The 16376-nt window shown below is 36.2% G+C and overlaps 2 protein-coding genes across 2 annotated transcripts; one reads left to right on the forward strand and one right to left on the reverse strand.

The window, feature by feature from the left end:
* Nucleotides 1–922: 922 nt before the first annotated feature.
* LOC132759957 (axoneme-associated protein mst101(1)-like) lies at nt 923–5623 on the reverse strand. The gene is made up of 3 exons (XM_060751832.1): nt 5111–5623; nt 3799–3876; nt 923–2557 (listed from the first exon to the last, which is right to left on the reverse strand). Exons 1-3 carry the CDS (start codon nt 5377–5379, stop codon nt 1636–1638), a joined length of 1269 nt encoding a protein of 422 aa, XP_060607815.1. The 5' UTR covers nt 5380–5623; the 3' UTR covers nt 923–1635.
* Nucleotides 5624–6852: 1229 nt separating this feature from the next.
* On the forward strand, nt 6853–16026 carry LOC132759958 (uncharacterized). The gene is made up of 3 exons (XM_060751833.1): nt 6853–8795; nt 11257–11405; nt 12241–16026. The coding sequence occupies exons 2-3, from the start codon at nt 11270–11272 to the stop codon at nt 14925–14927; spliced, it is 2823 nt and encodes a 940-aa protein (XP_060607816.1). The 5' UTR covers nt 6853–8795; nt 11257–11269; the 3' UTR covers nt 14928–16026.
* Nucleotides 16027–16376: the final 350 nt, after the last annotated feature.

Consider the following 16376-nt stretch of genomic DNA (forward strand, 5'->3'; position numbering starts at 1 on the left):
CAAGGTCGACCATGTTTTAAAAACATGGTTGACCACGAAATGACCATGTTTAATCCATGGTCGACCATGTTTCATGCCGTGGTATATGGCCACCCTGGGGACCATGGTTAACCTTGGTCCCTAGGGACCATGGTTAACCTTGGTCCATGGTCATAAAAAAATACCATGGTAAAACATGATTCATAGGCCACGTGGTATATGGCCGCCCTAGTACCATGGTCAACCATGGTTTGACCATGATCTTAAGACCAGGATAAATCAGGTTTCATGGTCCTTTATATTACCATGGTCAAACATGTTTCATAGTCAACTTCAATGCAGCCTTGTGGCAAGTTCAACCATGGTTTGACCATGTTCTTTAAAAGATCATGATAAATCATGTTTCATTGCATTTCAAAATAACATTGCCTAAGACTGACATGTTTTATAGAATTAGTCATATGTTGCTGCCCTGATTACCACGATTCATGTTTCATAATACCAAATTAATTCAGTAGCCCTTTTAGAGGTCTTTATTGAACAAAACATGGTATTTTGTTTCATTAAATAACATGTACACAAAATTAAAACCTTGTTCATGGCAATTAAATCTTCTTTTTTTTAAGTCGTAAAAAGGGGCATAACCGAGTAATTATTAAAGCCGGAGTTATGTGACATGGTATAGACATGAATATTGTTCCTAGGAACATGTGTACCAAATTTCATTTGAATATATTGAACTGTTTATGAGTTATGAGGTAAAGTTAAATTTTGTGTTGATTTTCTAAGTTAAAAAAGGGGCATAATTGAGAAATTATTTAAGCCAGAGTTATGTTACTTGGTATAGACATGTGCATTGTTCCTAGGAACATGTGTACCAAGTTTCATTTGAAAATGTTGAACAGTTTTTTAGTTATGAAGTAAGGTTAAAATTTTGGGACGCAGACGACGCAGCCAAGGCTATCACAATAACTCGACTTTTTTTCTATGAAAAACAGACGATCTAATAATTATTGAATAAGATTATCATTTGCTTGTTTTTTTAATGATGTTAAATACCATTATTATGTATTGATGATGTAAAATTATAAAAGATGAATAAAACCTTCCCAAAATGCAAAAAAGTTTTGTTTGATTCTTCCAACTAATGAAATTATTTACCCTTTTTCATACAGGTTCAAAAATGCTAGTTTATAATTGCCACCCTGTTGATATTGGTCAGCAATGCAACACCTTCCTAGAGTGTAAACAAAGTAATTCTGAAATATTGGTGAAAATATTGACCGAATGTCAAACAGCTTGAATCCCTCATTGTCTCATCTGGATCCAAGCTGTTCACATATGGCACTATGGTCTTGGATAGGCAGTGAAGATCAAAGTTTAAACCAAAGCAATACAATGTATTATGTTTAACACTATTAAAACACAAAAACTACAACACTAAACTTTTAACACTATTAAAACACAAAAACTACAACACTAAACTTGAAACTACAGTGTCAGTTTTTAATTTTTGAGTTTTCTCTCTGAAGGCACTTTTGTCGAAGGTTCAAGGTGTTCAAAAGTTTTTAATTTAAATCACCACAGTTTCATTTTTTGAGTTTTCTCTTTGAAGGCACTTTTGTCGAAGGTTCAAGGTGTTCAAAAGTTTTTAATTTAAATCACCACGGTTTCTTTTTTTGAGTTTTCTCTCTGAAGGGACTTTTGAACACCTTGAACCTTCGCAGTTATGTCCTTTGACTTTAGCGTCGAGAACTTTTCACGCATGATATTATCAAAAATGCTATACTTTTGACCATCAAATTTGGGCTTTGCTGGAGTTGTAGAGTTAGGTGCTTTACCGCTAACTGAGTGGCTCAGCAATTCCTGTTGGGTGAAAAGAGATCCTAACAAAGTTTTAGCTGCTGTATATGGATTTCTCTCCATCTCGACAAGTTTTGTGAGAGCCTCTCTAGAATACCCATCACTTTCCTTGTCTTTTGCTGTCTTCTTGTCCTCGAGTTTCCTTACCCGCCGTTTCAACTTATATATTTCCTCTTTGAGATACACTATTTCTTCGGTGTGCTCACACTCTTTTTTTTTGGTAGGGGTAACCTGCCTTCCTTCTGTTTGGTCGCACTTCTGTTTTTTGGCAGGTGTAACGTGTCTGCCTTCTGTTTGGTCGCACTTCTGTTTTTTGGCAGGTGTAACGTGTCTGCCTTCTGTTTGGTCGCACTTCTGTTTTTTGGCAGGTGTAACGCGCCTGCCTTCTGTTTGGTCGCACTTCTGTTTTTTGGTAGGGGTAACGAGTCTGCCTTCTGTTTGATCACACTTCTGTTTTTTGGCAGGGGTAACGCGCATGCCTTCTGTTTGGTCGCACTTCTGTTTTTTGGCAGGTGTAACGCGCCTGCCTTCTGTTTGGTCACACTTCTGTTTTTTGGCAGGGGTAACGTGTCTGCCTTCTGTTTGATCACAGTTCTGTTTTTTGGCAGGGGTAACGCGCCTGCCTTCTGTTTGGTCGCACTTCTGTTTTTTTGCAGAGAGAATGTGTCTGCTTTCTACTTGCTCCGGCTCATTTTTTTTGGCAGGGGTAACTTGCCTGCAATAAACAAATACGAGAGATATTGCTTGCCTACATCAGATTACCATGAATTTTCATACTAAATTGAACACTTATGTTAACCCTTTCCCTCATGAATATATTTGTAAGACTCCGCCTTCTATGAATAAAAAGCGAGATATTTTTTATATAAGTACTAGATACATAAATTGTAGTACCACATCCAAAAGTGAAGAATCTGATCTTTGATATTTATATAAGCAAACAGTAGAAAATACACTTTCAACACAAGCAAGGTGTTTGTAAAACACGAAAATGCCCACAACGGCCGTTTTTTCAAATTTTAAAAGTAGGTCAAGGATCAATTTTTTTCAAAAGTTAAGCAAGGTTAAAGTTTTTGGTAACAGACGGAGCAACGGACAGACAGGGCAAAAACTATATGCCCTAGCTATCGCTTTAAAACAGAGGGCATAAAAATTGTTTTGAAAATCAATTTCGATTTCATTTGGGTAAAATATAAGACTGCTGACCAGATATTTTCTCGCCGACCAAATTGTAGCTTGCACAAATGTCAATCAGCTGTACAGGTTTGGTTAAGATTGGGTAAAAAATGAAGGCTCTTAACAAGACTCAACCACATTTTTTTGCAATTCAAGGGCAGACAACTAACTCAATGGTCCGATAATTCAAATTTTCGAAAGGAACCATGTCAATAGATTGTGTACATTTGATAAGATCATATGAAATTCTACGCTCTTAACAAGACAAAATATAGTATTTCAAACTAAATCAAGGGCCATAACTCTGCTGTTACTTGTTGTATATAATATCTAGTTTTCGAACTTGTCCAAACCCTTCATTGATATCAACAATATGGTAAAGTATGGAAAGGAAGGCCAAAAGTTAACGACTGGAAGGACAACTCAATCACCCCATAAGCTCTTCTCGCCAATGGCCAGTAGAGCTTAAAATAAAAAGCGCCCTACCGTCTCACTGTTTTTCAAAAACCCAGATGAGAATCTAAAGATTTATTTTCTATGGCTTTAGAATTTTTACGGAAGATCAAGCAAGTTGTCGCATTGATGCATTTTCTTGTTAAATCTTAAATATTTTCTTCTTCTTAAAAAGTCTAGAATTCCGTTTTCTTTTTAATTATAAATTTCATAAATACAAGTGTCATTGTCATTTTTTTTTGTAGAAATTACTGACAGCTAGAGTTATAAGTTAGGCCTGAAATTTCTGTGCTTCTGGCAACCCGGCACTAAAATAGTTTTACTTACGATGTGGATGCTGATGTCGGCGGCGTGCATGATTGCTGGGTTTCAGAAGTGATTCTGCTGTCATCTTGAGCCACAGCGCTAAAAAAATATAATACACTTTAATTTGAATAAGATAAACAAGAGGACCATGATGGTCCTATAATGCTAACCTGATTAAAGGGTTACACAGAGCAAATAATCTTTTTGATAAAGATGTATAAAGACTAGAAATGTGTCATCATGACACGGATGCCCCAGCATGCAGCCAAAATTTCAGATGTTATAATATTTAGGTCCAAATTTGTTTGTACAAATTATTTTTTTCATTTTAAGTTCAAAGGCCTTAAAACTTTTCAATGTTAACACAAACCATTTTCATACAATGTTCAAGGCACTGAAATTATTCAGTCTTAACCTTTTGAAAATAGCATATTTCATAATGGCTACATACATTTCCACAAAAGTATGAGTGCTGAAACTGAAAGTTCAAAATTTTTCCAACATAATCAAGAAAGATAAGTTTGTCCGGGGGCATTGAACCACGACTAAATTCAAACTTAAACTGCTTATTCCTAAGATGTATCTATATTATTTTAAAAGTGAAAGGGACATAACTCTGCCAAAAAAATCATCAAACCATGACCAAATTCCAACTTGACCTGCCCATTCCTTTGACATATCCATATGTCAAATTTGAGTTGAATATGTAACACTGTTGGGTAGATAATGAACAGAAACTGTAAATTTCATATTATTTTCAAAGTGAAAGGGGCATTAGTCTGCCAAAAATCATTGAACCATGACCAAATTCGAACTTGGCCTGGGCATTCCTAAAAAACATATCCATATGTCAAGTTTGAGTTGAATGTGTTGTACCATTTGGGAGATAATGAACGGAAACTGAAAATTTCATATTATTTTAAAGTAAAAGGGACATAACTCTGCCAAAAATCATTATTTTTGAAATTGTATCGGTACTTCTGGAGAATAAGATTTCAAAGTTTCCTATATAGCAAAAATAAGCTGTATAAGGAAAACTGGCCGCACGGCGGCCATGATTTTTGACATATCAAAATTCTTCAAACAATTTTGTAGTGGTCCACCCAAGAATCATTTCTGTGAAATTATTTTGAAATTTGACCAAGGGTTTTTTCGAAGTTTTTCACTTTGGTTGCCATGGCAACCAGAGTTCTTCATGGAATGGAACTTTGATAGGGGGCCATCCAAGGAATATCCCAGCCAAGTTTCGTCAACTTCCATCCAGTGGTTTCATAGATGTTGTTTAAAAAGTGTGGATGTACACCCTACAAGTCGAGCTAAAAACAAGTCATACCTGTCTCTATTCCTCCTGTTCAACCAGTCTGTGGCTTCACCCATGTCTCTATTCCTCCTGTTCAACCAGTCTGTGGCTTCACCCAGCTCTTGATTTGACTTTGGCTTTGTCCCCTGCTTTTCTTTCTTCTGGGATTGGACATCTGTGTCTTCAGAGTTCATTTTATCACTAAGCGACTTTGGCTGTGTTCTCTGTTTTCTTTTCTTCTGGGATTTTGGGACATCCGTTTCTTCCAAGTTCATAATATAATCACTAAGCCAGTTTTGCATTTCAGCTTTTGTTTCTGAAAAGTAGAAAGATAAGTATAAAGATTTACACCACAAGCTCTTGCAAGTTTACAAATGAATATCACCAACATCTGCTATTAAAACATTGTGCGACATTAACCATAGCCGGATAGCAGACCGTCGATTCGTGTCCCATAGGTTTCAACACGGATGCCCCCATTTACCGCTTTGTCACAAACTCATCAAGGCCCATAACTCCGTAATGACTTAAGCGATTTACATGGCTATCGAAGTTGATCAAGATATTATGGTATAATATATATGCCATAACAAATGCAGTCACGTTCCGACCCTGAGACGAAAGTTTATTCTCAAAAACAGCACTATTAATTTAATGCATCTAAGAATTAATAAAACCTATTTCAATCTTTTATAAAACTAGAAATGTGTCATCATGCCACGGATGCCCCCGCATGCAGCCAAAATTTCAGATGGTGCATTAATTTTTTTTTTCATTTTAAGTTCAAAGCCCTTAAAACTTTTCAATGTTAACACAAACCATTTCCATACAACGTTCAAGGCACTGAAATTATTCAGTCTTAACCTTTAGAAAAAGCATATTGCATATTTGTAGCCAAAATAATGGCTAAAAGAATGAGTGCTGAAACTGAAAGTTCAAAATTTTTCCAACATTCAGGAAAGATAAGTTTGTCTAAAATCATTGAACCATGACCAAATTCAAACTTAAACTGCTTATTCCTAAGATGTATCTATATTATTTTCAAAGTGAAAGGGACATAACTCTGCCAAAAAACCATCAAACCATGACCAAATTCCAACTTGACCTGCCCATTCCTTTGACATATCCATATGTCAAATTAAAATTGAATATGTAACACTGTTAGGTAGATAATGAACAGAAACTGTAAATTTCATATTATTTTCAAAGTGAAAGGGGCATAACTCTGCCAAAAATCATTGAACCATAACCAAATTTGAACTTGACCTGTGCATTCCTTTGACGCATCCATATGTCACGTTTGAGTTGAATGTGTTGTACCTTGAGGGAGATAATGAACGGAAACTGAAAATTTCATATTATTTTCAAAGTAAAAGGGGCATAACTCTGCCAAAAATCATCGAACCATGACCAAATTCGAACTTGACCTGTATTTTCTCATGACATATCCATATGTCAAGTTTGAGTTGATTGTGTTGTACCGTTGGGGAGATAATGAACGGAAACTGAAAATTTCATATTATTTTCAAAGTAAAAGGGGCATAACTCTGCCAAAAATCATCGAACCATAACCAAATTCGAACTTGACCTGTATTTTCTCATAACATATCCATATGTCAAGTTTGAGTTGAATGTGTCCAACCGTTCTTGAGATAATGAACGGAAACTGAAATTTCATATTATTTTCAAAGTAAAAGGGGCATAACTCTGCCAAAAATCATCGAACCATGACCAAATTCGAACTTGACCTGTATTTTCTCATGACATATCCATATGTCAAATTTGAGTTGAATGTGCCCAACCGTTCTTAAGATAATGAACGGAAACTGATGATGACGGAATGACAGAATGACGGAAGGACGGAAGGACGGAAGGATGGAAGGACGGAAGGACGGAAGGACGGAATGACGGAACAGGGTAACACTATATGCCCCGGCCATTACATGGCGGGGGCATAAAAAAACACCTCATTGAATTCATGCACTAACCAACTTCGAAAAATGAATAAAGACAACAATGCCTAAAACGCGGACCAAGCTATGTGCTAGGTCGGTGACTCGGTATAGAATGATTGGCGGCCAAACCATACTGCATCTTTTTTGACAATTCTTCAGATATGTACCTAAAATAGTTGCAACATTTTTAGCAGATTTTGCTTACTTAACATTCTATTGAAAACAAGAAAGCTGTGTGTTTGTGAAACAGCAATGCTTCCTCAGGGTCTTGTCCCAAACAAAAACATGGAGTTTCTACAAATGAGGTCAAAGGTCAAGGTCACAGCACCTTGAAAATGGTACGCGACACTCCGCCATCCCATGATGTAGTGACACACTAAATTTGGTATCCCTAGCCGATGTGGTATAGGAGATATGCTCCGGACAAGGTTTTTCGGGACGGACACACAGACAGACGGACAGACTCACGGTGCGATTACTATATGCCTCACACAAAGTGGAGGGACATAAAAAATTGACATCAACGTATAATATCTCACTAGGTTTTTAAATATCCAACCAAAATTTGTCAAATGAGAGAAAAATCTCACAAATCCTGATCAAAAATGATCCCTATTTTACTTCCAAATTTGACTAAGCGATGACGTAATTATCAAATCAAGCGTTTTTATGATGCATAGATCTGCAAAAATGGGAGTTATGTTGTGCATTACCTTGTTTAATAATTGTTGAAATAATACAATAAAATCCCCTATTTCAATATGGGGGGGGGAGACATAATCATCACTTCAATATATCTGAATATTCGCCAAACCTTACAACGGGGCACGAATCCCCGGGTAAACAGTGCATGTTGGTTGGGGCATGTCTCTGTTCGAAACGTCCTGTGGACGAAATGAAACCCGTGATCATAACATCAAGAGGTCGAATCTTTAACCAATCAATAGTTAAAATTCATTTGAGCATGTCAATTATTTTTTTCCCATTTGACTTCGTAATAAAGTTAATATACAAAGGGCCAAAAACAAAATACGCTTACCACCAACACACAAGATGACGAATGCCCATTGTCCAGGATAACCAGGATACACCGCCAGCCCTATATCACCAGTGTTGTACATATCATAGCCTTTCTTTGGTTCAACTATGTGTTTTAAATGGTGTACAGAAAGTCTGTTTCCATCGTTTGTCCACTTCATAACCGAAAAATTGTTGCGCGATATGGACGAATGCACCGCCATTTTCGTCTGTGATGATAGAAAGAGGCTGGTCGTTGCTGATTGGTCACATTGTGCGGGAGCGGTAAAATATTATATTTATTTATTTATATTTTGTGTTTACTTTGTGTTTTGATTTATACTTTTGGAAGTTTATTAGGAAAAATGTCAAAAAGATTGCTGTAATACACAAAATGTTCGTTAAAGAAAAAAATTAGTTTGTTACATTCGGCATCCCTCGCCAAATTCCGGATGCTTTGGGAAGTGGCGGAAAAGGCCGAGTAGTTACGATTGACGCTTTGAAAAAGAAAGTTGGGTCAAATACACCCTTGAACTTCGTAAGTTTGATTATGATTGTACTGACTGGTAGTTTGAGGCCTCCAAACAGTTGGTGAGCAGCGAAAGTCACCTGTTATATATCAACAATTGTACTGGATCAATTTTATGTATTGAGGTCATTTTCTGTAGTTCCGACGTTTCCGGAAATTGTTGAGCTTCCGGTTACGAAATTGAAAAGTTCCAACGCATTTGTAGGCCTCTCACAGCGTAAGTTTTACACTAAATCACTTATTTATAATTCTCTAAGTATGTTTGATACATTGATTAACCAGCACTCCCCGCTCATATACGATGTCAAAAGCGTTCGAGTTTGTTTTACTGTTCAATGTATTCGTCCCGGTACTAGTTCAGCAAACAGGACGTTTCGGCCCCAAACCAAATCGGCCCCAGTAGAAAAATCGGCCCCTGGACGTTTCGGCCCTTTTCCGCGAGACGTTTCGGCCCTGCTATATAGTACAGACAATTAATTAAATTAATTAACACGAATTGATTTAATTACAATTAAACAAGTATGACCCTTTAATTCTTTAAATAATTATTTATTATCTTTTGATATTTTGAACCATTTAGATATACGTTAATGTTTTTAAAGGTGTAACAAACAATAAAGGCAGGTTAATTCTGAATTTATAAAACAAACCACTAAAACTTCTTGATTAAGAAAGTTAATTACAATTATTCCTTAGAAAACATTTTTTTTATCTTAATTAAACTACAGGCCTATGTATTTTTTTTTCAGGGTGTAACTAATTAACTGTCTATAGCTTTATTCAATTTAATTCAATTCAATTCAAACGTTTATTGCAATTGAGTAAATACATACTTATAGCAAATTACAAATGATAGAAAAATACATGTAAGCTGAAATTTTTGAGAAGCATAGTGTACAGGAATATAAACAATTATAATTAATTTGTTACATTACATTAAGCATAATTAAAATACAATAGAGATAGAATTAATGTAAGTAATCAGTGTAAGAAATTAGGATTTGAATGGACTACGCTGGTCGGACAACCAGATTGGAATATTCACTAGCCCAAAAAACATTTCACAAGCACGATTCATTGGTTCAAAACAGTTGTTTATAATAATTGCCTCTGAAAATGCAGTAGCCTGGTCGGGCTTGTTACTGTGAAAAGTTGGTAGCCCGAGGTGGAATTTAGTAGTCTGGGGCTATAGGACTACTGCTAATTTCAAACACTGAGTAATATCAGAGAAAACTTCAAAAGATTAAAAAACGGTTTGCTATAATCTCCTGATAATATTTTTAGTTATTATTGTTATTAGATAATGATAGATCTGCTAGATGTTATAAAAATGATTGAAAGACTGAAACCAAATCATAAATGTACCTGCTATATATTTATCAAACAATGCTGACAGTGACAAAAGAATTATAGATATTATGGCTTCTGTTTTCTTTTCATTGTAAAATTACATGACCGGATATTTCGATTTTCACGTGCATGAACAACTAACTTTCCTTACCTGATAATTAAATGTGTTAGATTTTTCAATATCATGGAAATAATTATGAGTACCTATTTATTATGAGATATACATAAACATTGAAGTTAACATTAAATGCAACAAGTATCTAATCGTTGATGGTTTTGGTAAAGATTTAATCTTTTACGTAAAATATATAAGATGTATCATAAATCTTTCAAGGTACTTGGAAATTGGCGTTTCACTTCATGAAAATTATCATTTATGATTATTATAACTATAAAATTTTAATATACTGGTTTCAAACACAGTTCTTATTCTGGGGACGATTTGGTAAAGGGACGAAACGTCTGGGGCCGATACGTTTTGGGGCCGAAACGTCTCGAAATCCTAGTTCATACCCATGATAATTTCTTTATAAATCTCTGAATTTCTTTCTGACACGTTTGTAACAGTTTTCATTTCAAAATACCGGTACCACTGTTTTATTCAAATTTAAGCAATACTGATTAAAATTTTGCAGAACATATTGAAAGTTTTTGTAAACAATTAAAAGTAGTTTCGCTACTTTTCAAATGCTTCTTTATTTGGTGACAATAGTGATCAGCAGGGAAAGACCCTGTGGCAGTTATATTTACTAGGGATTGGCTTGGCTTAAAGTCAAAGCCCCTGCTATTCCCTGGGTGTGGGGACATGGTTACAAATAACTGGTGCATTATCAGTATATCTTAATAGTGAATTACATTGTGTGCAATACCTGTTCTTGCTGGGATAGGGATTATATAATATCTAAACTCAGTACAAACAGAAACGCTTATCGTTCATTACATTACACATTAAATGATGTGTTAACGCAATAGTATAAATAAAATATACACAAGTATTCAATTGCCAGCCTATTTGACAGCAGGTGCCCTTGAATGTAAATTACAGAATTTCACCATATGCATTTCTTTTTGTACTCACCGCCTCCGTGGTCGAGTGGTTAGAGTCGATGACTTCTAATCCAGTTACCTCTCTGGCGTGGGTTCGATCCCCGGGAGATGCTTTGGTAGTTTAGCGCGGAGGAAGGTAGTCAAGTACTGGTGTAACTCTCCAGGAACGATGGTTAGGAAACTACCCGTCTATATGACTGAAATACTGTTGGAAAAAGGCGTAAAATGACACAAACAAACAAACAAACTTTTTGTACTCAGTGTAAAATCATTGTTTTTAGGGCATCACTTTCCATGATGGAAGCATTATCTGAATGCTATGAACAGCAAAGTCTTGATGGTGTCGAAGTTTATGTGTGTTTGTTGTGTGGGAGGTCCCTGTCAAGAAAGCAAAGAATTCAGTCTCATCTAGTCAGCATTCACAACAGAAGTAAGTATTGACTCTTGAATAGCCTTATTATGTCTCCCCCGTATGGGGGAGATTTATTGATTATGCGCTTTCCATCCGTCTGTCTGTCTGGGCTAGCATACAGCTGTTTATGTGTTTGCAAATAGAGTTACAGTAGACCCAGATCAAGCAGTTGCTGACGGAGCTCTCTGATCTGGGTCTACTCAATTGAGTAATAGAATGTTATAGAGCTAGATCTGTTCTATTTACTGCAGCAACATTTTAATGTGTCTGTAAAAGAATTCAGTTAATCTTAATTCATAGTGGAGTCTAGCATAAACAAGGTAAAAGGATTAATGATTTGAAAGATGAGATATTCGGCAATTTTATCCTGATTATGATATTACACCCCCCCCCCCCTTCAATATTTATTATCCCAGTCATCAATTCTCACTAAAACGACAACTCGGAGGAAGGCAAAAAGAATGTCTGTAAGACAGGCTTGCAGTGTTCTGCAATTTTTGGCTTGCTTGAACTTTTTGCATGCTATGTTATATTCGTCAGCTGAATTGTCTGCATTAAAAAAACCAATGCAGATGACATTCAGCAGATGAAAAATAAAAAAAAATATTCTAATTTTTACACTGAGTGTCAAACAGTTTGGATCTTAGATCAAGTCCCACAATCATGTAGGGCCTGATTTGGATCCAGACTGTTTGCATAGGGAATCAATGGGTGGAAAATCTGCTGCTAGTGTGCAAAGAGTTAAGCTGCCACCTGCCTTACAGTTCTCTTTGTCTTCCTTTTAGTGATCATTTTTCGTAATCTTATGATATAAACTTGTACACCAGAATTTATATGATACATTTTTTTTCAGGTCCAGTAAAGGAACGTAAAAGATATCGTGAAGATGATTCTGTTCCAGTACCAAAGAGAACACTTCGTAGGTGGAAGAAAGATGTTAAACAGCCATTGACAAACACACCAGAAAGCTCAGTTACACCAGAAAGCTCAGTTACAGAAAGCTCATTTACACCAGAAAGCTCAGTTACATGTGAAAGTAAATTTTCCGAGGAATGTAAACTTTTGGAGGGTGTGGAATATGACTTAACAAACTCTCCATGTAGTACAGAAGCTCTGTCTGAAACAGTTTATGGGGATGAATTTCTTAGCAGTAGTGACTCAGACTCCTATTCTGATCATGATAGCTTGAATGAAACAAGCAGTGAGTGTGATGCAAACTTGTCTGGGTCTGATTTTTCAGAGTTGGATGATTTTGAGACAGAAGGTGAACATGCAGAGACTGATGATGTCAGTATGAAGACATTATCCGTGCACGAGTCACAAGCCTTTTGTCTCGTGTCATACATACTAAAATACAATCTGTCAGCTTCTGCTGGGAAGGACCTTTTACAACTATTACAGACCTTGTGTCCTGAAAGTCAATACTTCAGAAAGCTTAAATATGAGGAGATGTTCAGCAGCATTAGTAAAAACGAACCTGAAGTAATCCACTACTGTTGTTTTTGTAACAAAAGATTTCCAGATGATCCTGATGATTTCCGGTGCTCAATAGGTGATTGTCCTGGATTGAGATACATTGGCCCAATATCAAGTCAGACAATGTCAAACAGGCAGGCTAGATGTTTTTTTATCATTGCTGATGTGGAAAGTCAGCTGTGTAGTCTGATAGAAAGAAATAATATCTGGGATGAGATACAGAGAACTAAACAATCTATAAATGTTAATGAGACTCCTTCACACATTACTGATATTATAGATGGAGAAGCTTACTTAAAGCACTGTCAGCCTGGAGGATGTCTCCATAGTGAAAATGCTGTAAGTGCCATTTTCAATACTGATGGTGTACCTTTGTTTAACTCGAGTAAGGTAAAACTTTGGCCAATTTTCATCTGTATCAATGAGTTGCCACCAGCGCAGAGATTTGCACGAGAAAATACAATTCTAGCAGGTCTCTGGCAAGGAAAGGATAAGCCACCATTTTTTCAGTATATAGCAGCTTTCGGTGATGCAGTGTCTAAGCTACACAGTGATGGAATCTCTGTTCAACCACCAGGTCTGTTCACTACAGTAAATGTGCGGCTGACAGTATTATTGGCTTCTGTGGACCTCCAAGCAAAAGCATATGTTGCCAATATGACTATGCACAATGGGGATTATGGTTGCATAACATGTGAAGAAAGAGGTTTAAATGTGAAACACGGAAAAGGATATAGCCATTGTTACCCATATAGACCAAGAATAGAAAAACCTCCAATGAGAGAATCCGATGACCTGAAGTATGTAAAAGGAGTTCAGGCTTCTAGAAAGGAGAGAATAATGGGGATATGTGGCCATTCTGGACTTATGGCACTTGAATATTTTGATATGGTTCAAGGTGCCGTTCCGGATTATATGCATGGAGTATTACTGGGCGTCACAAAAACTTTGATGAGTAAATGGTTCTCCTCCACACAAAGTGGAAAGCCTTTTTTCATAGGAAAACACTTGAACAAAATCTCAAAACGTATGGGTAAAATTCAACCACCTGATTACATAGAAAGAATTCCCATGAATCTAGAAAAAAATTATACTCACTTCAAAGCAACAGAATTACAAACCTGGCTTCTGTACTACGCACTTCCATGTTTGAAAGGTTACCTGCCAGATGTTTATTTGGAACATTTTTCATGTTTATCAGAAGGAATTCACATTTTGCTTCAAGACAAAATATCACAGTTAGATTTAGATAGGGCAGAAACACTTCTAGAAAGGTTTTATGAAGATTTTTGTCAGTTGTATGGGCAAGGTTCGTGTGGATTGAATGTTCACAATATTGGCAGCCATTTAGTGTATTATGTCAGACTTTGGGGTCCATTATTTGGATGGAGTTGTTTTGGATTTGAGGATTCTAATGCAGATTTGCTGAACACAGCTCATGGTACAGGAAATGTACTAAAGCCAGTACTAAAGATGAAGCATGCTCAGTTCAGAATTTGGAGCTTGGATATTCCTAGTTATGTAGAAGGTCCAGAAATGCATTTTCTATCACGAATGGTTCCGAAATGGAGAAAGCGATGGCAAAATTTAAAAAAATTTAAAAATTGCTACATTAGTGGTGCTGTAACATCTTGTGAATTTGAAAATCCGGACAGAGAGTTTATCTTAAATAGAACTCAAGCTGTATCTGTGAAAGATTTAAAGAAAGTGAAAAGAGTTAAAGTCCGTAGTCAATACCTGTATTCCAAGGAATATTCAAGGATGAATAAGAGAATCTGTTATGTTGTTCTTTGCAGTAATAATAATTCTTACAGTGTAGAATATTTCCTTTTAAATGAAGTTTCTGGTATTGTATATGCTGTTGGACATGCGCTTGAGGTGCAAGAGCCACAACATGTTTGCCAGGTTGCTGGTCATCATCTGCTTGTAGTAAAACCAACTTTGGATGTTGACATTTTTGAAGTGGACACAATAAAGGAGAAACTTTTTTATATCACACCTGACGAGAGATTGTGTGTAATAGCAAAGATGCCAAACCAGTATGGTCATGGTGTTTTTAAATGACTATTCATTACTGTGAAGAAGACAATGTTTTATGAACTGTGGTAATTGCACAGTCTGATTTTTGTCTGCTATACAAATGTAACTTTGTGCCAATTGTAATTGTTTTACTTGGTTTCAGAAGTTACATGTACTTTAATTACTCGTAAGCTTTAGGTCTTTAAACTTGATACAAACGTGTACAGTCAAACCTTTCTAGAGCGGTCATTGAAAAAGGTATCATGACAACTATTTTGGACAGGTGGTCACTTAATGCAAAACAAAAGTAATGCAGAAAGCTCTTTGAGAGCTTTCTGTATTACTTTCATTCTGCTTTAAGTGACAACCTGTCTTAAATTACCACACAGTCCTACTTTTTAAGTGGCCGCTCAATACAGGTTTGACTGTATATTGGTCATGACTGGAAGCTAAGCCCTGTTGTAAGTCACTTCCACTTTAAATAATAATTTTAAAGATTATTGTTGACCATGAATCATGGGCAAACAAAGACATTAAACATGTTGTTTTATGTCTTTGTTTGCCCATGATTCATGACTCCTGACCATCAATCATAGCCGGTCAAGGACAATACATAATTCAGGAAAAAACGAAATCTGATGTCAGTATTATGTATTCATTTCTATTTTAAAGTTAAAAAAAACAACATAAATTGTATAATGCATTGTTTATATTAAGTATGTGAAATATTTATGCTTGACTGTGATTCAGGGTCTAGTAATTACTGTTGACCATGAATCATATTCAAACAAAGACTCTTGATCATGAATCATAGTCAGTCATGGACAATACATAAGGTGTACACCGTACTCACGGTGTTGCATGCTAAACTGCTTAGAGTTTCAAATTGTTGTATTTTAAGTAAGAAACAGACACTATTTGTGCAATGCAACATTTATTACCAAATGTGTTTCTACTGTTTAAGATTGACCTTGTTTCATGGTCTGGAAAACATGGTCATTTACCACAGTCAGACCATAGTCAAATCATGGTCAATCATGGTTATAATCGACCAGAGTCAAAGTCTGAACGAACAACATAGACAACCATGTTTTGACCATGTTTAACCATGGTCAAACTTGATTCAAGGTTCACATTTCACAGGGGCTGCAATGTATTGATTTTGACATTTTCACATTTGAAGCATGCAGAATACATAACTTAGCAATGCCCTGGCTTAGTAAGCTCAGATTTGGCAGGGAGGTTGTCCTTGAGCTCTAAATGGCCACTGTTGATTCTGACAAAGTGGTATGCGGGGGTATTCACGCCATGATAGTGGCAGTTCTAGTTTCAAGATTGCTGAAAGAGGCAATGCAAGAATTAAGTTATTTTGTATACACATGTCTAATGCTGAAATTTACCTTGAAGGTGAACGACAAGTTGCTCTGTCCATCCATTTGTTGACAAAACATGTTTTGACTCTGTTGGCTGTTTGATTCTCCTTCAAACAAAATG

Source organism: Ruditapes philippinarum, unplaced genomic scaffold (assembly GCF_026571515.1).
Source record: "Ruditapes philippinarum isolate M1 unplaced genomic scaffold, ASM2657151v2 ctg5658_1_1_1_1, whole genome shotgun sequence".
Lineage (NCBI taxonomy): Eukaryota > Metazoa > Mollusca > Bivalvia > Venerida > Veneridae > Ruditapes > Ruditapes philippinarum.